The following is a 22,951-nucleotide window of genomic DNA, read 5'->3' as shown; positions in this document are numbered from 1 at the left end:
TCTCAAGATATAGCCAAGCGCCCTGAGGCTTCCCGTGCTGGAGCACCAAACCGCATTCATACTTCTTAATTGAAAAAGACAGGATGTTTGCATAGGATGTTTGCATCAGTAAGACATTAAAAGCGACATTCATGCCCAAGTACAAATGACGGCTTGGGCTCAGCTGAACTCCTCTGACTCTTTTCCCCTAGCTAATACGAGCTGGGTTTTAGCTCAGGACTTCATTAGCTCAGGCGCTCTCCGCAGCGGCGGCACGGCTCACCTGGCTCGGGCGCCTGGGACCCCATGGAGGGGACGCTGGTGTTGAGCACGTCGTTGACGGCCGTGTCGCAGTAGAGGCCCCGCTGCACGTCGTGCTCGCTGTCAGTCTGGTCGCTCTCCTCGTGGCCGCTGTCCTTCAGGCTGTTCCCCTCCAAGTCCTTGAACGTGGAGCTGCTGGGTTAAAGACAGAGCAGGGATTTACGGTCACGTCGGCACGGCTCGGACGATGTTTCCCTTCGCCCGGGCAGCTGCAGCAAGCCCTGCGCCGGCCGCGCTGCGCGGACGGAGGCTCTCTTAACCCGGGAGCCCCGCGCCGCAGAGGGTCGAACCCGGCACCGAACGGCCTCAACGCGCTGCAGCCGGCGGGAGCAAGGAGCCGCTCAGGTGCTCCCGGCAGGCCGGCGCTGCTCGCGGCGCGGCGCGCCGGCGGGACGAACACCGGCAGCAGCGCAAAGCTGCAGCGCACTAGAGGCACGAGCCGGCCACGGAGGCAGAGCCGCGGGAGGAGACGACCGCAGCCCGCCAGCCGCGGCGCCCGCCGGGGCAGAGCCCGGGGCGGCGCGGGCGGGAGCAGCGGCCGGGGGCTCGCGCCGCCCCGCGCGGCGAGCCCAGGTTTGCCGCGCCGCTCCAGGGCGAGGTGGGCACGGCGCCTGCCCGCCGTCGCCCCCAGAACACGACTTCCAGCTCGCACGGGGCGGGGGGGGGGGGGGGAAATACAGCTGTTTGTCTAACCAGGTGCCCTCAAGTTTTAGCACTCAGCCTGAAACTTTGAAAAGTATATAAACCCCAATGTATCTAGTTATAGACCAAACTCTAACAGCTTCCAGTGTGAAAATAAAAACGCCTCCCAGAGAAAGGAGTTTCTTTTCATGGTGACGGCATCACTCGTATTTTAAAAATAACCCACTGATCCTGGGTCCAAGTTCACGTACTTTACGGAGATCTGATACGCACTCAAGTTCCCTGGACGTCCTCTGCGACGGCAGCTCCCGGCCCCTGCTAAGGACTGCACGGGACGAGGGGCGCCGCGGCTGGTCCGGTCCGCGGGCTCTGGCGCGGGAAGGGAAACCCGGCGGCAGCACGCTCCCGCCAGCTCGCTGTTCTCCAAGCAACGGGGAAACTTCATCCTGGGTCAGGCAAGCCATGAGCTCCACCAGCGGACGAGTGACCAGCACGTCCAGACAAATGGGAAGCAGGAGAGTCTGCTTCTGCTACCTGGATCTCTGCGGACATCCACGGGTGCCCGACAGCCACAGGTACCTGGAGGAAAACAGCTCTAGCACGTAACCCAGAAACGTGCCCCAGCAGGCAGAGAGAGGCAGTCAAAACGAGAGCGGAACCAAGAGGGATAACTCTTGCTGTCCAGATGCTTTACAAAGCCTGAGCCTACCCATGCAGAAAACGGGCATCCGTCTCCCGGAGTCACCCAGCTCCTGCCAGCAGCCAAGGGAGAAGATGGTCGCTTTTGGCCCAAAGAAGGCTGCATTCCTGCTCCATTGGCCATTCCCCAGGCCCAGGCACCCTTGGTGGTCCTGTGAGCTGCTATCAGAGGTGAAGCCCAAAGACACTAGACTAAAATGAGACACAGAAACATCCTGAAATGTCCTCCTCACACGTGCAGTGGGCGTTGAGGACAACCACTATCACCACAACGATAAGAGAGGAGCTAGTTACTGCTGGGACCGGAAGGAGAAAACCAGAAAGCATAGGCAGACCTCCTGTGGGGGGAGGACTGGGAGAGCGTCAACGCTCGCACAGGACAGACTCATCCGGACCCTCCAGCGCCTGCTGCAAGCAGGCACAACCCTTCGGCTGCCCCCGTCCTGGGGATCGGTTTGCACCAACACATAAGCTGCACCAAACTTTCTCGCTGGCTGATTTGGTTTGAAATCGCTCAGGATAAGAAATGGCCTGTGCTTCAAAGCACCAAAGAGCTGCAGATTTTCATTACCTTGTAAAGCCCTCTTACGTCTCCACGGAAACCAAGCAGACCACCTACCATTTGATGCTTTGCAAAAGCACATGAGGGGGGAACTCTGAAATACATATAAATTGGTAAACCTTCAAACGTTACCTTTTAAATAAAGATGTCCCTGTTGAAGCCACCGACTTTGATTCCAGGCAACATCAAAGAATTTTAAGTTAAGAAAGCACTACAAATCTACAATTCATTTGTGTGCGCGTACATAAGCGAGAGAGGCAGGCAGACAACACAGGAAAAGTACAAATAGATTAATTAATAGATTTGAGGAGATTCACTAACCAAAGATAGAAGCGCTACAACATCTTCATAAAGGCAAAGGATGAAAATGATGCCACAGTATGCTACAGAAAATATTTTTGTTCTCGGATGTCTGCACAGCATCCGTCGCACTTAAGATACAAGACAAAGGGAGAAGGCGAGGGGAAACTCTGTCCTACACGGCGCCGCTGCTCGTAGCGCGCCGGCAGTCTGTGTTACAGCGCGTTTCTCTTCCCCGCAGTGAAGCAGACCATACTGCAGCAGCCACACAACATGTTTCCGCGGCTGACACGTCTCCAAAGGATGGGCAGGTCTGCGAGAACCGAGAACGGGCAATCGCAGCGTTTCCCAAACAATACGGCGGCGGAGTAAACCCCGCCGGGGCAGGCGGGCGCGCTGCCTGCCTTTACGCTAGGTGTGAACGAGGCAAGATTAATACATTTGGGGGCTTGTTTTTTTTTTTTTTTTTTTTTTCCAGGATGCCTGCAGCCTATCTCGGGAAGAGTGACATGGCACAGGCAGCCCATCTCTCTCGCAATCACATTAGCATCGCTAAACATCACGAGCAATGCAGACAAATCTACCAGCCCTCCGCTGGCTCAGCTGAAGTGGCTCGAACCCTGCACTTGCTGCTCCCTTAGTCCCTATATTTTTAAGATGTAAACAAATGGGCTCTTAGCCAGAAAGATAATTGGATTTTTTTTACTGCTCTAATCAGATCTCAACAGTTCAGGGCCCACTTCTGCTCTCCGTTACAGCCCTGCCGCCACGCTGCCTTCCGCAGACAGCACGGAAGACTCGGCCGAACGCCGTCCCTCGGCTCTCATTCCGCAACACTGTCATTCTTCCTTTCAAACACTGGGGCTTGGAGAAAGTGCAACGCATGGTGGAGAGGTGGAGGAACAGAGAAGGGAGCCGGTGGAAATAGCTGCCGGCCACCTCCTGTGGCCTGCCTAACCTCATCCTGCAAAGGGGGATTAGCGCAGCCCGCGGCGCGCGGGGAGACAGACCTCCAGCCTCACGCTGCAGCCGCCTGATTAGTATCGATCCTGCTGTGTCAGTGTCTTTTACAGCCTTGGAAATGGAAAGTGAGGGAGAGGAAGGATTGGAGACCTTCCCCTGCAGGGCGATACTCAGTGCTCATTTATTTTAATACAGCCTAGGCGGAGTCAATGGGGCTAAGCTGGAATAACCGAGACGTTAACTTACCGGAGTCTCTGCTTTGCCCCTGGAAAATCTGAAGGACACTAAGAAAAGCAGAGTTTTACCCAAAGGGTTAAACTCACCCAAGGGTAATTGCAAGGCTGCAGCCGAACTCATGATTTACTCTTTACCAACGGAAAAAAGAACCCAGCAAAATGTTATTTTGCCTCAGTATTCAAACTAAAACAGCAAGCAGGTATCAAACTACCTGCCACCAAACGAGATTTTTTTCCTCCACCTCACATGGCAGAGGTGTCCAATCACCATCCGAATCTATCATTTTATTCTTGTCCATTCAAACAGAATAAACTCCACGAATTTTAAAGTTGTCAGGGTAAAAGCACTCCACTTAACTCACAGCAACTTCCCAGTATGAAAGAGCCAAACAGAAGAAAAAAACCTCCACTGAAAACCAAGAGCAATTGGGACTTAATAGGAAGTAAATACTGTTTTTAAAATCAGACGATTATTCTTGAAACGTTTTGCATGTTAAAAAAAGCAAGTAGCGTGTAACGCAGTAAGAAAGAACGTTAAGTAATCAGGATTTGGCTAGGCGAGCCAAAGCACTTCCAAGCAAACCTACGTACCTTTTTATTAAATGAGCTCTGCTGTTCACATAGTTGGAATCAAAGGAGTAGTTTTCAGTCTGAAAGGAGGAAAAGAAAAGGGAGATAGTTACAAGTCTGATTCATCCAAGAACAGGAACAGTCGGGTTTGCAGGGTTCACCGTGCGCACGGCAAAGCAACCGGGGGACCCCGCGCCTGCGAAAGGAGCCGCTCTGGGGCGGATTTCACCTTTTTCCCCCGGAACCGCCCGGTCGGCACAGGAGCAGGCGCTGAGGAGCCCGGACGCCTGGGCCCTCGCCCCGGCAGCCCGTCCCGTCCCGTCCCGTCCCACGGCACCCGCGGGCGCCGCAAGCACGCGCTCGCGTACACGTTCGCCAAAGCTCATTCTGGCCCCCGAAGAGGCAGAAACACCTCTGATGCAAAACGAATACCTTATTTTTAAGTCAGCTGAAGACGCCAGGCCCTGTCAGTCTTTATATAAGCACTCGGCGAAAAGAAGGCTCAGGGGTGACCGCAGAACAATTTGCAGAAAAGAAACAACGTGACTACGCTCTGTTACAAAACTAATTGCTTTTAATTCCCTGATGGACTCAGTTCTGTGTGTGTCAATTTGACTGAAAGTTCAAAAGGTATTTTTCTTATTAGTGTATAATTAACATGTTAAAATATTTATTGCATAGATATGTAAATGCCAGCAAGGTAATCCCCTGCCAGGGAATTTAATGTGGGCACTTTTCTTTGTTTTAAACCATTTCATTTGCCGAGACATTGGGCTCAGTTATTAATACAAAAGCAAACAATGGGAGACACTGGTTAAAAGTCGGAGGGGAGTGGAAGGGTGGGAGAAAAGTCAATGGACTTGTCATTTGCCAGGAAAACCCACTAACAAAGTCTGCACTTAAAACACCCTCTTCCAACCTCAGATTACACAGCCTGGCTTGTCTGGCTTCCTAACGGCTGCTGTGCGACGAGCAGAACGCGCTCAAAAAGCTGCTGGAAAGCAGGGAGGGAGCACGGGGCTACCACCAGCGAGGCCGTGGAGTGACTGCCCCGGCATGGGTGGGGGCCGCGTGGCCGGGATAGGCGAGGGCTGCATGGCTGGGATGGCGCAGGGGCCACGCGGCCGGGATGGGCAGGAGTGCTTGGCCAGGATGGGCGAGGGCTGTGTGGCTGGGATGGGTGGGAGCCACATGGCCGGGATGGGGCAGGGGCTACGCGGCCAGGATGAGTGGGAGCTGCGTGGCCGGGATGGGTGGGAGCCACGTGGCCGGGATGGGCGGGAGCTGTGTGGCCGGGATGGGTGGGAGCCGTGTGGCCGGGATGGGCGGGAGCTGTGTGGCCGGGATGGGTGGGAGCCGCGTGGCCGGGATGGGCGGGAGCTGTGTGGCCGGGATGGGTGGGAGCCGCGTGGCCGGGATGGGTGGGAGCTGTGTGGCCGGGATGGGAGGGAGCTGCGTGGCCGGGATGGGCGGGAGCTGCGTGGCCGGGATGGGCGGGAGCTGTGTGGCCGGGATGGGTGGGAGCCGCGTGGCCGGGATGGGTGGGAGCCACGTGGCCAGGATGGGCGGGAGCCGCGTGGCCGGGATGGGCGGGAGCTGTGTGGCCGGGATGGGTGGGAGCTGCGTGGCCGGGATGGGTGGGAGCCGCGTGGCCGGGATGGGTGGGAGCCGCGTGGCCGGGATGGGCGGGAGCCGCGTGGCCGGGATGGGCGGGAGCTGTGTGGCCGGGATGGGCGGGAGCCGCGTGGCCGGGATGGGCGGGAGCCGCGTGGCCGGGATGGGTGGGAGCCGCGTGGCCGGGATAGGCGAGGGCCGCGTGGCTTGAGGCAGACCTGGACGAAGCCACAGAGTTTGCAGCAGGCAGCGGTGAGGAGCCGCTGGGGCAGAGCCCGGCCGCACCCTGTGCGAGCATCTTTACTTCGGTCAGTAACGAGCTACCAGCCGATTTGGAGGATCTGCCCGCTGGAAGCGAGCCGCTTTTGGACGCCGACGCGGCCCCTGCCTCCGGGCCTCAGCGTCGCCCCGGCCCGCCGACGGGCAGCCCGCGCGGAGCGGCAGGAGACGCTGCGCCCGGGCCGCGGGCGCTCGCCGCGGCTCGAGCGGACCCGGAGTCGGCGAGGCTTCGCCGCGGCTCCTCCTCTCCCCCAGCCTCTTCCTCTCTCTCCCTCCCGAAGAGCCACTTTGGAATGCTACGGCCTGTTTTTATGGCAATTATGAACATGGTAAAAATAAATGCATGCATCTTTAATGTCTCAATAAATAAAGGAAAGCAGAGTCTGCTGCTAACGTAATCACAACGGCAGGATGCAGAGAGCAGGGCAGCTGCAGCCGAGCCGAATGCGAAATCCAATCGTACCCCAGCAGAGGTTATACTGCCGTACCAAGATAATAAAGCAAAGGCAGTGCTGGTTAAGTGTGACCTTTTCTGAAATACAGCACAATATCTAATTTACCAAACAGGAGCCTCCCAGAGAGAAACATGCAAGGCTCTGCGAGCTGGGGGAGTTGGCCTCGCACTCCGCACAGCTCAGTTATTACTTTCACATAGTAATTACTGCTGTAGAGTCACGCAGGAGATTTACTGCACAAACTACTAGTCCCTGCAGTTCTTGCATCCTTGTTCCTGCAGCACGACTTTGATTGTTAAAGAGCTCCGTGTCTCGGAAGGCAACGTACACATGTATTTTTAAAATACACAATGCCAAAGATTTAAATGCTGCAGAAATTCTCTGCTCCGGTGTTTACCCATCAATCCCGACGCCGCCGTCACCGGGGGAGGGATACCACCACGCCCGGAGAGATTCCCGTTGTATTTCCCTCCCGCAAGCCCGGCCTGGGGCAGGTGGGAAATCAGGGCACTGCACAGCGCACGGAGGGAAGCGCTTCGGAAACAGGCTGTGACAGCAGCTGAGCGGTGGAGGGCAGGAAGAATCAGAGACGGTTTTAAAGCAATCGCTGTTCAGAGGGGAGTACACTCAGCCCGGCAGACGCGGGAACGGCCCGAGCAAACCCGGGCCCCCAGCCGGCTCCGGCCCCGGGGAGCCGCGGAGGGCCACGGCGGCGGGCCTGGAGCCCCGGGGAAGGAGCGCCGGCTGCGCCGCTCGGCACGGGCCCCTCGGTCCCGGGACAACCGGGCGAGAAGAGCGAGAGGGTGGAGCGAGGAGCACGTGCAGGGCTGCCCGGGAAACGACCGAGCAAAAAGCTGCACCACGAGCACCTGCCCGCGTACCGGGCTCCCAAGGCGTGCTTGGGTGTCCGCCCTGCCCTGCTGCCCACCCATCGCCCCCCGGCTCCAGAAGACCCCGCAGGTACAACGTTCCGCGGGGGACCACCACACCGTACCATCACCATCACGTTGAACGACTGCTGCTGTCGCGTGGCCTTTTCTGACTCGAGGTTTGGGGCAGTGGAGCTACAGGACTTTCAGGCTACACAGACTTTGTAAGCAGAGAGGAAATTTTAATATATACAGGCACATCCCAGAGCTTTAAAGCTCTAGGAGCCACGAAGCCCCAATGGTACGAGCTTGAGGCATCCGAGGGAGCACCCAGCATCATCTGCAGGCAACGTTCAACCCCATGCCACCCTCGCAACGCTGCTCTGCATCGGGCGCGGGCTGGGCGGAAGGCCGCGCGCTGCAGGCGTGCCTGCCTCTGCACGGCAGACACGGCCCCGGAGCTCAGACCTGGTCTTCCCGTGTCACTGGGAGCTTTGCTATTGATCGGTGACAAAAAAAAAAAGATCAACTCTTGGACCAACGGAAATCATTCACTAATGAGCAAATCCCCCCCCCCCCAATTTCAGTCTGATTGACTGGAATGATGTTCCTTCCAGTACGCACGCTCGCTCCCCGCTCTGGACACCCTGCACCGCAACGCCGCAACCCTACGCGCGACGGGCTCAGCTCCTGCGGGGGCTTCAGTTACGCACACTATCCACTCCCAGGCTTCAAATCCAGCGCGCCATCGGGAAAAGCACTCCTAATGCAAATTACTTCCAGATTTCAGACAAGACAAGGAACGACATGGCAGCAAAGAAGGGAAATCTGCTTCCGCTCGCTGGTGGTTTGCTCCCCTCCGCAAGGGCTGGCTGCGCTTTCCAACCTGGTGTGCTCCAGGTGGTTTACGAGGCAGCCTAGCAGTTTATGAGGCTGCTCCTCAGCTGTGGGATTATCTGTCAAGGTTATCTCCATAGAGGCTACGGGATCAAAACAGAAAAATAAAAAAGAAATGAGATTTTTCATGGAGAAGGGCTGCTTTATAGTTTGCATTATTCAATCGAAGTTCACTTGATTTAATTCTAGTTCACCCTGCAAAGTGCAATCACTTGCAAACAGAGGCAAAATGACTGGGAAGGAGAACGTCTCCAACATGTCAACATTTTAATTGGAAAAGGATACACTCCCTGTCTTAATGAGGCCTGAAGAACAAAGTTGAAGCACCAAAAGGAGGGAAAAGCTAAGGCCTGGTTTCGCCGATGAAACAGCGCGCTCTTTCATAAAGCGCATCACGGAGAGCGCAGCCCCCTCTTCTTCGTTATTTCGGCAAAAGCAAACGAGCCCATTACTTCCTTAATGATCAGACCTGCTCCCACAAAAAGCAAGGCGAGGAGAGGCTCGCGCAGCCGTTCCCCTCCCCGCTCCGAGCCAGGTACGCCGGGGCCCTCTCGAACGGGCTGCCAACGCTTTGCTCCCGCGCCTCTCAGCAAGCCCAACGCTCGTCCGGGTCAGACCCTCAGCGGGTACGCTGCGAATAAACGGCACGTCTGAGCTATCGGGGAGCACCAAGTAGCACCTAGCCTGAATTCTGTGGTCCCAGTTAAGGCTTCGGACCGCACCTCTCTTGCGGGAAGCAATAAAAACACTGCCAACTTTGGGGCTCGCTTCTCGCATGCAGCACGTCCGTGTCACGTCCATCAAAGAGAAAGCCCTGGCTCCGCACGCAGCTTACCAACGTCTAATTTGAAAAATGCTTTTAACTGCTGCCTTAGCAACACAAATATAAATATAACGATACACTCGGAATCGAGCAATCAGCAGGGAAATTTTAAATATCTTTCTTTCCAGTGGTTGCTTTTTGTTGAGAACTATCATTTCCATTAAATTAAAAAAAATAAAAAGATGCATGAACATCAATAAAACTCTTCCTGAACTGGACATGGCGAGGGTGACTCTCCTATTACCAAATGACCTATTAGAAATGAGATACTAATCTAACAGCTACTTACGCTCTGCCTTAAAATAACAGAAATAAAAGCCAAAGGATCCAGAGGCCGTTTAACGTAAAAGCTTAATGAAAGTGAAGCGGGGCCAGCGTAAAGGTCAGCGGGCTGCGGCGGCTCAGCGCCGCGGCCCCGGCGCGCGGGCGCGAAGGGAGCGCGTCCTCGGCCCCAAGAGCGAGCAGCCGCGACCACGCGACGGCTGAGCCGGGGGGCTCGGTTCATTAGGAGTCTGTTCAGCTGCCGTAACGCTTCCCCTTAATAATTCAGGCGCCAGGAGCTTCTGAATTTCCTCCGCGACGCAGAAAACATACAAACGAGCGTCTTTAAAAACGCGGCGCGCGGAGGACGGCGCGGCGCGACCGTACGGACCCGGCGTGGCGCGAGAGCCCGGCTCGGGCTGCCCGAGCACGGAGCCGGCAGGCGTCCTCGCTCCCCGCAGCCCCGCCGCCTCCGGGCACGGGCTCAGCCATCACCTCTGTTCTCCCTCTTCCCTCCTTTCAGCTGTTTTGAGTGGGAGATCATTTTTTTGGTTGGTTGGTTGTTTTTATTTTTTCCAAGCTGGACTTTGTGAAGGTTAAAATCCGGCTTTTGATGCTACGTTGGATCTGGATCAGGGTCTGGCTTCGCAAGAACACAGAGGTCCTCTGCCTGCTTTCAACCCCCCAGCAAAGTGCAGGGCTGCTCCAAGCTGGGCCCGGCTCTCCCCTGAGCAAACTGGCAGGTATCTACCCTTTGAAAATCTCCAACTCGGAATACAAACCCAAAACATACCAACATGGGCTTTTTGCTGTTCTTCTCACTTCAGGGTGAAAACATTTCTATCTTTCTACAAATTATTGTAAACCTGCTGCAACCTCCTGCCAAAGCATGTAGGAACCCTTCACAAAATCAGCTTCATAAAAATGACACATTTAGCACCACTTTTTCAGAGTTATCCCTTGAGCCCTTTTTTTTTTTCCTACATGTCTTGTTAATAAAGCTTGCATGTCACCCTTTATTACTAGACAATGAAGTGGACCTTTCTCCAAGGCTGCAACATGCATCTCTTGTTCTGGGTTTAATAAAATCCTCCCACATTACGCAATGGCTCCTCCACCCCAGCCCCTCCAACTCTGCATTAAGATGCACGTATTCACCGGGAGAACAGGTCTTCTGACCTTACAGCGGTGCTGTAGGCATGTCAGGGACCACAGAAATGTCAAATCATTCACAAAATACACACAGCCTCCCTGGTGGGAAAAGCAGGGCTTGTAAAACTGTTTCTCCCATTCTCATTTACTCCTCAGTCTTGTTCTCATGGGACAATCAATCAAAAACTCCAGAATCTGAAATATATCTGTTGCTTCCCGTTAAGAAATCTTGCCAACACTTAATTCTTATGGTTCAAACTATATTACGTGCTATAGAATAATGCAGATTAAATAAAAACACTCGAACTAGCTTTGTAAAACACGGATAATTTCAAAAAGGGGATTGGGTCAAATGTAGCCTGCATCAGCAATGACTACAAGTCATTATCATTTAGCAAGCTGCTTATTACCCCTTGGGAAATAAATAAGTGCTCTGAGACTCACTCCCAACGGGAACAGGCTCCGTACAAAACACAACATAATCACCACCATCAGCCAACCCTCCCGAGGACGAGGGACCGGCCCCCGCAGGCTGCCTCCTCGCTCGGGTGGCCACGGCCGCGGCGGTGCCCGGGGTCGTCCTTGCGATGCTCCCATCAACACCCACCGGAGCTTTTTAACCGCTCTGGAGGGGAAACTCAGAGGTTTTTTCTTCTTTCATCCTCCTCTGCGCTCTCCTTTAAAGATAGGGAAGAAAAAGAAGAAAAAGAAAAGAGACAGAGAAGGAAAAAGAGCTCTTTAAAAACAACACGCGTCAGCCTGGGCGCTGGTGACGGAGTGACATGCCTTTTCTCTGCTCCAAACACACTTTTGGCAAAAGATAACAACATACAAAGCCCAGAGGAGGCAAAAGTGCTCCTGCTGCCATCTGGCTCACAAATCTAGGGCGAACTTTGAAAGGGTCATGCCAGATTCTAGTGGCGTTTTTTCCGCAGGACAGACTGAGTTAATTCCCAGATACCCAGCACTCGGGGCCTTCAGGTCTCCACGCGGCTGGCACGGCAAGGGCAGCTGGGCTGCCGCCTCGGCGAAGGCCCGTCGCCTTCCCCTGTGGCCAAACCACTGGCGATTTTTGGACTCTTGAAATCTCAGCCCTCCTTCTGAGCAACAACCCGTCACTGCAACTTACTGGCTTGGAGCACCTCCAGCTGCTTGCACATGGGTGCTCTTCAGCCCCCTACGACTTGATGGAGACCTCAGGGCTAAAACCTAGCGCACCTCTTTGCAAACCTCCACTTCAGTGGTTCATTTTGCAGGGAGCCCTGCAGCTTCTCCAGCACCTGTAAAGGTCTCCAGGAGACCTGGCTTCTTAGGCATGTCCTGAACTTATGGAAAATATCTACCTTCAACTCATCCTTGGTTCAACACAGGTTGCACATTACGTATAAGAGCTGCAGGAGGACCCTCCTGCCTCGCGATACTCAGGCAGTGTGAATGAGCATGCACGCACTGCGTGCAAGGGCTCGATACATGCACAACTGCTCCTGCACAACCCAGCTGGACACAGTATAGTGAGGTGGTCATGGGCTGGCCGTCCAGAGCATGGTGGCCACCTCCCAGGGCTGCAGAGAGACTCCAAGCTGATCACTGGAGAGGGGACAAGAGCACTGCCAGCTAGCTCCACAAACACCCTGACCAGCAGAAGTCCTGAAGGAAGAACTGCTCCCTAATTTGAGAACGGGATTCATCATCAAGCCTGTTGGTATCTCAACAAGAGCAACTGGAGAACAAAGGCGTCTTAAAACAAAGGGTTTTACCGGCAAACTCCAACTCCAAAGCCCACTCTGGAGGCAATTACTTCATAACGCAAGATGACAACTTACAGCCCAGCAGAGCTGTTAGACCACGCAGAAGGCGACGTCCTAACCCCAGCAGATGACTCTGACACCTCTCGCACAACCGCACACACAGAGATGGGCTCTTCATTAGAGACGGCGAGGGTGTGGGGTCCCTGACAGACACGCGTTGCAGGCAACGAAGACAGTCAAGGCTGATTTTATGACCAGCAACATGACTGGTTTCTTTAAACACTAAGATAAGAATAATCGAATCCTGCGCTCCAGGCTGTAAACTGATCACAAAAGACGTCAGGAAAGATTTTCCCCCTTGGTGTCTGACATCGCATAATTGGCCAGGGTACTGCAGGCTGCTGACGAGAACGGCTTTGCCTTGAAGCATCAGTCAAAGGCCACAACCAGAGGCTGGGGATCAGACTTGAATGAAAAACGGGCTGACCCACTTCCCAAAACACCGCTTCTCCTCCCAGGAGCGCCTGCCACTGCTTCTGCTCAGATGCATGAGGGTATCTATAACGTCAAGGACCTGCAATGCTTCAACCCCTGGTTTTGAGGCTCCTGAAGAGCTGACTGCCACAATTAAGGACGATGAAGCAGAAGACACATCACTCTATACCTCCACATCCTGAGTACCCAGCGTAGGCACCTGCAGTCATAGTAAATATCAGAGAAGATTTTGAAGCAACACCAGCCTAAGGCTTCGGTTAAATGCCTGGTGCAAACTCTAACCCAAATAACTAACAGCGCTTTCACCTGGGGAGCCAGTGGCTGCTGTGCTTTGACCTCAAAACCTCTGCAGTGTCGGGGACCTTCAGAAATGGCCTGTTCAGATGCCAGCCACTGCCTCCACTCAGCACGAATCCCCGTGACCGCAGGGACCAAGGGCTGTACAGTCCTCACAGTCCTTGGCCTTGCTGCCAGGCTGCCAGCCAGGGGGGCAATTTGTGCCAGTCACAGAGCTCCCACTGATGAGCCCTGCGAACCGGGGACCCACCAGAGACCCTTGATGGACTTCACACAGGCACCAGCACCTGCCATCAGGTGGATGATTACCAACCCATTAACCATCCAGCTCCAAACCCAGCCAAGATGAAACCCAGAGGTGAACAGCACCTTGGCTGCAAAACTTCTGCTTTTACAGGGAAAACGAGATGCAGCATGCACTTGCATTGGGTCAACAACCCTGAGCACGGCCAAAGAGAAATGTGAAGCAATTCAGTTATTATTAAGGAGCATTTAAGAGTCAGTCACCTGCAGAAGTTCAATAAAGGTTAAAAGGATCTGACCTCTGGCTTCTCCCTTTGAGGCCATTCTCCCATACCCGAGCTTACTGCTAAAGCCCATAATACATGAGATTGCAAACTGTAAACTAGCGATATACTGTCTCTGAAACAGCAAGTGCATTTAGCGTCTGATATTGATGTTTTATAATTAGATGTAATACAGCAGCTCATTTTCCTGCTCTTGATCAATGAAACCATGGTCGGTTTTGGGGCTGGGCTTTTTTGCAGACATTCTGATTGCTGCCTAACCCCGTTCAGCAGGAATGAGCCGAGACAAGGATGTGCAAACACAGCATCCATTTAGATTTACTAGCCCCGAAATATAAACAGAATATTTATTTCTGACCTTTTAAGTACTAATTCCAAATTTAATGAGGCACAATGAACATTCCTCAGAGCCAGACTCCATGGCTGCTTAACACTAGCAACCCTCTAATAATTACTGCAGCTTAAATAAAGGGCATTTGCTTCTGATGGACACTATTAAACACTGAAGGAACTGCCTCTAGCCTCCATTTTCTCTTGATAAAATAAAAAGCATTGCAGAAAAATCACTGGGAGAGTTCATCCTTTCGCATCACACTGTTCATCGTAATGAGGAAAAGTATCAAAACCGATTCTATTACGGCACAGGCATGCCCACTAATCCGCTCTGAACTCCTGTCCCCTCTCCAAATAAATACACGCTTTCTCATTTTTTTTTTCCAAAAATGGATTGCAGGCGGGAGGAAAGGAGCTGCTGTGATGTGATTTTGAAAAAGGGTACAGGATTAGAAATCCAGATTCAATTCTGAGAGTGGCGACATACAATGAAGCCATAATTACACTCCCGAAAGCCGCAAATAATATCACCCGTTTGAATTTGTCAACACATCCAAAATCTGCAGTATCGTTATGAAGTGCAAAAATGCAATAATAAGAAAAACTACCTTACGTTCATATGGCACCTATAATCCAAAAGCTCCTTACAGGCCGGAATGCAGCAGGATCCCTTCAGCAGTCGCTGCCAGGGCGTCCAGGCGGGCAGCCGCCCGGCACCAGCACCACGAAACCGAAGGGGAAGTCAAGGTATCGACCCGGGAAGGGGGCATTCGGTGCAGGGGAGCGCACGCGACCGCTAGGAAAAGCCCTCGCTGGGATATAACAGCCAGGAAACCTTCCAGCGCTTTTTTCCCATCACCTGTGGGGCTGTCGGATGGGTATTGGATACACGAACGCAGCCTCCGACGCAGAGCGTACCCCTCTCTAGGCACTGCAAGAAACAGCCTGGAGCTAATCAGCAGGCCTAGGGTAATGGGGCATGTCTTACAGATTTGTTAAAAAACCTTTCAGAACTGTCCTTCCCCTGCCTCCTTCCATTAGGAATGCAAGCAAATATAACAGAGGAACTTCTTTTTTTTTTTTTTTTTTTTCAAATGTTCCCATTGCTAGGGCTAAATCAAACTCCTTGTCATTCACTTGCTGGAGTGGCAGGTCAGAACGAAGCGTTTTGTAGGGAACAGAGGAAATCACAGATTTGCCATTGAAAAAAAGAAAAAAAAAAAGAAAGAAGGGAAAAAAAAGGAAAGAAAAGCCAAAAATCATTGCAGCTCAATTAAAAATAATGAAGGTGTGAGATGAAGCCGCCGCCTCGGCCCATATTTTGGGGGGATTTCGAGGCTCAGCCAGTGCAGCGCCGGCACCGCGCCGCCCGTCTCCGCGCTTTGCTCCCTTCCTCCGCGCGCGGAGCAGCCCGGCGGCCCCCGGTCCCGGGCGCGGGTGGGTGGCTGCCGGGCTGGCGGCCGGAGGATCGGCCCGGCTCTCCTTGCGGAGCGGGCAGGCGGAGCAGGGGCAGGAACGGCCCCGCTCCGCAGCCCCCGCGCCGCGCCGCGCCGCCGGCCCCGCTCCTCGCGCCCGCGGAGCGAGCAGCGCGGGAGACCCTCCGGGAGGCCGCGTGCCGGCAGCTCCAGCCCGACTCCGCTTAAAATTCCCCTGCAACGGAGGATGATAAAACTCAGTCGAACACTGCCCCGTGTGCTCATCTTGTTATCATTTAAATTGTTTATCTGTAATTGCTAGGGAAGACTCACAATGAGAATAGCCTCTGCCAGCTCCCGCTCGGAGCCCCCAGGGGATTTTGCTCACAACAAAATTATTTATCAAAACCAGTTTTCCCCACTTTTTTTTTCCTACTCGGGTAGGAAAACGCAGCTCTCCAGCCTGCAAAAAGAAAAAAAAAAAAAACAAAAAAACAAAACAAAACCTTGAAGTCATGAGACAGGCTGCACGGAGAAGCGGGAAGGGCCTGGCCTCTCCTCCCGCCGACCGGAGCGCCGCCGCGGGTGGAGGGACCGAGACCCTCCCCTGCGCCCGCGAGCCGCGGCACCCAGCCCACGCGGCTCCCGCCCAGCGCCCTCCCACCTTCCCCCAGAAGAGAGGGGGAAAACGCACCCCGCGGTATCGACAACCCGGCAAACACAGCCCGTTAGTTATTACAAAGATGCCCAAACCTTACTACTTCTTGTTCCTTCCAGTTAATGTACCATAGCAGAGGATGAATTGCTATTACAAGGAACTAAAAATAAAAATGTTTCAGAGTCCGTAATTGGCTTGTCTTGTTGGGCTTTTTAAGGAGCCAAAGTACCAGTTCCAGGCTATTAGCCCTAAGGCTGCAGGAGAATGGTGTAAAATATTTCTTCATTAAAACTCTACCTTCTCCATAGAGGTGTTTTCTTTCAATATTTTTCCCCTTCCTTTTTTCCTCCTTAATTTTTCTTTTCTTTTAAAAAGATGTGTGTTATCAAGTAAGCTTTAGTTAAAAGAGGGCTTCGAAAGCCCAGAAGTGATAAAAATAGACAGGGCTTTTTGCAGCTGAAGAGCCCGTCAGAGGCTTCGTTCATGTATTCAGGTCATTTTTCTACAAAACTTACGTAATATTTCTGAATCACATCTCTAATCTTGGGCCTTTTTTAGTAATTGCCAGCAGATCCTCCAGCCCTCGGGGAGACCATCCCGGGCGGCACCAAGCCCGGTGGTGTTGGACGGGCACCGCTGGCCACGTGCAAGGACAGCAAGAGGCGAGTGCAGCCCCAACACCTTGGGCTGCTTCTGTTACTTTTTTGAGGCTCTTTGGCACTACTTCATTATTAGCAGCATCAGTTGCTACCATTACTCAATATTAGCAACAACAACAAAACCAAAATCATTTATTCAGCAAAACACTTCTTTTGAAAGAAACAGATGCTCTGCCTGAGCAGGAACTTGGAGATCTGGCACCAGACATCATCCTGATGAGGTTTAAATGATGCACAAGCAAAACAACAATAATTTATGGTCCTGACTTCAAAATTGGCTTTAAGTTCTGGTATGGGTAGAGTTTCATCTGATTGCCACTGAGCTCAGAGGACCTTGGAGTTGCCTTCTCCATCAGAGGAAGCGCTTGTTCATAGGGAGCCTTGCCCAATGGACACGTGGTCTACAGCTAAGGCTTAGAACAGCACTGCATTAAAATAAATAATAATAATATTAATAATGATGATGACAAATCTCTGTAGCACTACACAGCAGTGAAAGTTCAGCAGTAAGATCAGAATATATCCTCTTCCTCAATGGTTTTTGTGCAAGAAAAGTATGACAGTTTTATTTGTGAAGTGACAACCCAACAGGTATTTACTACTTTGATTTTGTGGTTTGAAGGTTACTGCTAGAAAAAGAACATATCTGCTAGGTACAATTTCTATTTTTTGATACTGCCTAGGCAATACCTTGTTAAAAAGGGCAAAACAACAGTTATTAATTACCCTAATTAACCCAATTCATAAGACACATTTGTGTGGCTGTCATGACAACTGCTTTGACTAACTTGCCAAGAATAGCTTAGCTGTCCATTCAAATAAATCCCTGATAATTACTAGTCTAGTTTACTGGGCTTCTGTGATAATAATAATTAGTGCTACTGTACAAAAGGTCGCGCTAAACAATTTATGAATGATGCGTATTGCATGGTGATTATATGAATCACACAGCGTCTAGCAAACATACACAATCACGTTTTCAACGTGGCGAGATATGATTAGATTGGAGCCAGCCAGAGAAACCTATGGTTCCTGCGCCTGCAGAAAGACCAGCAGGGTTCGAGGGAAAGAGTCATCAATATTAGATGAGATATAAAGTGGACCAATTAGAAGTTGGGTGAATGACAAGTGACCACAACTCTAAACCATTTAATTAAACGGCATGACTTAGAAAGAGATCTTACCCAGCACCGGCGCGAACTGGAGATGGAGGAGAGATATCCGCTGGTTTGCAATGCTGCAGATGGTTACAAAAGCGAAACGCAAAGCCGGGCCGGGGGCCCCGGGACGCCGCTCCCGCCGCGGGGGCACGCGGGTTTGCTGGCACTCAGCAACACCAAGCGCAGCAGCAACACGCGCCTGGGGCAACGCCTCCCGGCTGACCGTCATCGGCAGGCATCCCGCCTGATCAAGAAGCAAATCTTAATCCATATCTTACTGCTTAGCTGAAATTACATCCGCTGTCACAGGGCACCTGCCCATCAAAACATCCTCTGAAAAGGGTTATAAAATTCTTCCCTTCATTTTTCTGTGACAGTAAATCTCCTTTACCATGCAATGAGATTAGGCTGTGCCGGCCATTAGCTACAGCTCCTCGCGCGCGGTCCCGTCCTGCTCCCGCCAGCAGCAGCAGAAGCCACGCCAGCGCCCGCAACTCCATCCAAACGTCCTTCCAGCACCCCAGCAAACTGCCAGAACCAGGAGCAATCACCCCAAAACAGACCAGGCGACTTCCCTGCTCCCAGCACAGCTTAAAGACTAATTTCCCCATTCTGGGACACGCCACTGTTGCTGAAGTGGTGTTGAGAACAAATCAAAGACAGACCACAGCCATAAACCACAAGATTTTCTAACCAAGATAGTGACAGACACAGAAAAATTTCCAAGGCTGATCAGCCATATGCTGATACCTCACCAGTCCGTCTCGTTTCGCTCGCTGGCAACGACAGGCATAACAACGGTTCATCTCTCCGTTTTTGGAGAGTATCCCATTATTAGGTTTCAGGATTAACATCGAAGGGAGGCCAGGTATAACCTCTCCCAAAGCCATGGAGCCCAGGCTGACCACTTACCGAAGTCCATGAGCGCCGCAGGTGGGCACTGTCTCTGCATCCATCTCTCCAGGGAGAAAACCCAACAACAGCTCCCCTCAGGTGCGGCGCCCGCACAGCGAGATGCAGCCACGCCACGTCCCTCGGACCCCGGCTATCCCCACAGGCACCGCGCCAGCCTCCCCCCGAAGCTGCTACCGCAGCTAGGTCTTGCACACGTTAACTGCCATTACGTTGCCACTCACGACCCCCAAATCAGCGTGAAATGAGATGTTCCTCGTGGCGCACGATTTTAAGCAACGGGAGCTGCGCGCGCTCAGCCTGCTCCTACCCCTCCCTGGGGGCGTGAAGCCACCCCCCCCCCCCCCGAGAAGGCACACAAATCCCACGGGCGCACGGCGAACGTGCCGCGGGCCCTCCCTCCGCTCCGCGGCACGGCGTGCACGGCGCCGGGCACCCTCTGCGGCGGGGCGCGCGGCGCGCCAGGAGCGCGCGGTCCCCTGGGTAAGCAAACCGGGCGCCGGGAGTCATTCGGACTCAGGAGAAGAGCTGGAGGCGCCTCTGTTGCGTGCCAGGAGAAAGTCGCCCAAGTTGTTACTACCGCTTCATCACGCGGCTTCCGCACCGCGCTCATCACTGCTGTGCCTGGCTGCCTTAGAAGATGAAGGGAGGCTGGATCTGGCCCACAGAGGCCCACAAAGAGCCAAATTACCAAGGGGCGAGTTCAGAACCGACCCCGACTGAACACAGACTTCAAAGCCTCATTAATTTGCAACATCCAAACACAAAAGTAAAAAAGGGGCTCTGAAAGGAACCACGAAGACGCGCAGAGGAGAGGGGGATCCGCGAGGCTTTCAGCGGCGCGAGCGTGCCGCCGCTTGCACGGCCGGCCACTTCACAGGGACGTGCTGGGTGGAAAACGTTTCATGCACCCGGGCCGTCATGCTTCTGAGGCTATTACCGGCACGAGAAGAAAGGGCTACCTCCCTCGTGCCTTCCTGAACTTTTCATGTGGTTCTGCTTTCATTCACCTCCACAACATCAAATCCAGGCCTGCCAAATACCATTTTTTGCTTTGCTGAGATTTGTAGGTGAACACTGATACACGTAACTCCCTCCGGCTGCAGCAGGACGCTTTCCCTCCCTTCCCAGACCCCGAGGGGAGGGACTCGGCTTGCAATGCCCCCACCACCTGCAAAATCGCTGAGGACAGCTGTCAGCACCATGGAAATCCATGAAACCATCGAATTCAGAATACCTTCCGCTTAAACACCGCATGCGGTCTTTATTGTCCATCCCCTGTTACCTATCACGAGAGACATCTGCACGTAAACAGGGTCCTAATCTTTGAATATTCGTCTCCTCCAGCACTCTGCTCCCTCACCCCCACCCGAACTTGTAATTATTCTTATTGATTGCCTTCAGGCTGCCGCGCGAGGGAGCAAACCAGGGAGCAGCGCCGCGCTCCGCGGCAGCCACCGCCGGGGCGAGCGATCGCCGCGTCCCGCGCGGCCGGCTACGGCTTCCGACCGGCGGCTCCGAGGCGGCGCGAACGCTTAAAACGCGGCTATGGTGTGAAAGGCAAACACGCAGTAACGGCACGGATCTGCTCAGCAGGTCTGCTCCGGGAGCATCTCCCGGCTCGACGGACAAACCCCGGTGGCACCGCAGGAACCCCGGCGAGCCCGTACAGCCGCGGAGAACGGGCGAGCCTTCTCCGCGCGCCAAAGTAAGCTCCGAGCGGACCGCCTTCGTTCTGAGGGTAGACAAACAACACAACACGATTTTAGGTCCCAAGAAGGATTTCAGGGTGAAGTTGGAGAAAGTCTCCTCCCGGAGCGAGCTGGGGGCGGCCATCCCCAGGAGCGCCACAGCCTCGCGGTGCTCACCGGTCACAGCCCCGGCCAAGAGAACGGGCTAGGAAACACAGCGCTTTCCTCAGACCAACGCAGAGGAATTACAGAAACCTAATGCCATGCAGAACCTTTCCAGAGTTTTCCCACGTGAAGTTTGCAGCTTGGTTCAATATGTTAGTGCCTAATGAAGATTTCCCCCATATACTCTACAGGGTATAATCACTCACCTCCTAATGAGCATGTGTTAATGGCATATTAATGCTGACAACAACTAAGTGTGGAGAACAAGAGATGAACACACTCCAAAATTCGTCTATTTTTTAACAAAGAAATTCATCTTCCAGCTAAGCAAGCACCAGACAAGCAGGAGCCTGCAGCTCCCGCTTCCAGGGAGCGATGATGCAAGGCTTGGTGCTCCTGGCTGCCTCAGTGGGGCCTGCAGCAGCCCCTAACCCTAAGGACCTCAGCTGCAAAGCCCGGCAGATGGGCCACGGGGAAGGCAGCTGCGCCACGGCCTTGATGTCTCTCATTAACCTCAGTCCTGCTGTAAGCCCATGCATAGGGAAGGATCTTCGCCAAAATACAGTATTCTTCCCAAAAATGGGGTGCAGCCACAGCGCTGGGGGATATAGAGGAAACAGGAAAGGCCAGGAACTGTTTGTAAATTTTGGGGAAGGTATCTTCCTGGGCAGGCAGGTTTGGATTTTGTTTTTAAATCAACAGCCATGTAAATTTTATTACTAAATGTCACTGAAGCTGGGTCCATGCCAAAACATCCAGATGTGAATCTGAATATGAAAAGTTCAGACTGAGCAGGTGACTGGAGCTACAGAGGACGAGCACCAAACCCGGATCAGAGTTAGGGCATCCCAGCACGTCTGGGCACAGGGTTTGCTCTTGGTCTGTGTCGAAAGACAGGCAGAAGTGCAATTTTCATTCGTATTCATAGGTTTCGAAAATAGGGCTCAGTAACACCGAAACACCAGCCTGGTTATTTTCCACCAGACTGTCCAGCACAGCAGGATGTACACACACTGCCCATACCACCTAGGTATGCCAGCACGGGGCCTCACACATCCCGGTGCGAAGCAGAGCCGTGCCCCAAAGGCAGCACGAACGCGCTCCGCTGGTGTGCTGCCCAGCACCGAGCACGGCAGAGAGACGCAGAAGTCTCATTCTGTACTTGTTAAACTCCAGTACGCTCACACCAGCACATACATTTAGATTCCCAGATCAATAATCAATGCCAGAATCAATAACAGGGAATTTAGCTACATTATAAAAACAGTAAAATCAGCCAATATTGAGAAATGACTATCGAGCCCTGTGTTTTCTGTACTCATTTAGTCTAATAATGGTGAATGATATTTTCCTGAGTACATTATTCAGCAATAAAAAAGCAGAAATATTTGATCTCTTTCTAACCTTTATGATTCTAAGCAATCTTTTTGACCCAGATTGAATGAGGCAACATCTGCAGAGCCTTTCACAAAATTGTACTCAGCATGCACTATTGTAGATCCACTGCCAAAGATAAATGTTATTATTTTAAAACCATCATCCTACTAATAGATGAGCAAACGCACTGCATTAGCATAGCCTGCAGATCTCTAGCATTGGTGAGAAAATGCCAGAGGGTTTCAGCTTAATGGAATTTTACATACCTGACTTAGTATGGGTTAATGCAATCCACCAACACAGGAATTTTAAAACCTGCCCTGTGGCATACACCTGCCATTACAAAAGATGGTATAATCTGACAAGCTCAAGAGCCCCGTGAGAATGATGAAGGATTCATGTCCAGATCTCTTGTGGCCATCAGGACGTTGAGACAAAGACCTCGTCTGTGCAGCTTCAGCATACAGAAGCCAGCCACCATTGCCATACAGTATTTATTGGATTTAATGAGGAAGAGTTGTTGGGTTTTTTTACTTGCAGTGTACCGAGCATTTCCATCAGAGGATATATGATAAGCCATCAAGGATATGAAGTATAATAAATGTAATGCACATTTTTCCACTGCAGCATTAGCACTCGCTGCACTAGCAGCCTTCGCTAACCTAATGAGGAGACAAGAACTAACTGTAATTCTGTGTTAAACAGGGAGTCACTTCAAGGCTAAGTAATAATCACTTGTCCAGCTGACATAAGCCATTACTTTGTTCCAAATTTAGGCTAGAACTAGGCTGAGATACTGAAGTAATGATACTGCAGTCTTTCCTCTGGCAAATCTTCCAACTAGTGTCACTGGTAAGCTTTACTCAAACAGGAACAGCGAAATCAGGCCCCA

At 52.6% G+C, this 22,951-nt stretch overlaps 1 protein-coding gene across 2 annotated transcripts in view; it reads right to left on the bottom strand.

The window, feature by feature from the left end:
* PCDH19 (protocadherin 19) overlaps positions 1-22,951 on the bottom strand; it is a 69,723-nt gene that overhangs the window by 31,518 nt on the left and 15,254 nt on the right. Inside the window, exons 3-4 of one of the 2 annotated variants that reach the window (XM_062584406.1) lie at positions 4,294-4,352; positions 263-435 (exon numbers count right to left, since the gene is read on the bottom strand). In XM_062584406.1, the coding sequence (XP_062440390.1) occupies positions 263-435; positions 4,294-4,352 (232 nt within the window). The remainder of the gene's footprint in view (positions 1-262; positions 436-4,293; positions 4,353-22,951) is intronic. The other variant, XM_062584407.1, reaches the window with a different exon arrangement.

The sequence above is a fragment of the Rhea pennata genome, chromosome 11 (genome assembly GCF_028389875.1).
Source record: "Rhea pennata isolate bPtePen1 chromosome 11, bPtePen1.pri, whole genome shotgun sequence".
Lineage (NCBI taxonomy): Eukaryota > Metazoa > Chordata > Aves > Rheiformes > Rheidae > Rhea > Rhea pennata.
Note: the sequence above shows the minus strand (reverse complement) of the source record. Positions and strands in the feature narration are given on the sequence as shown.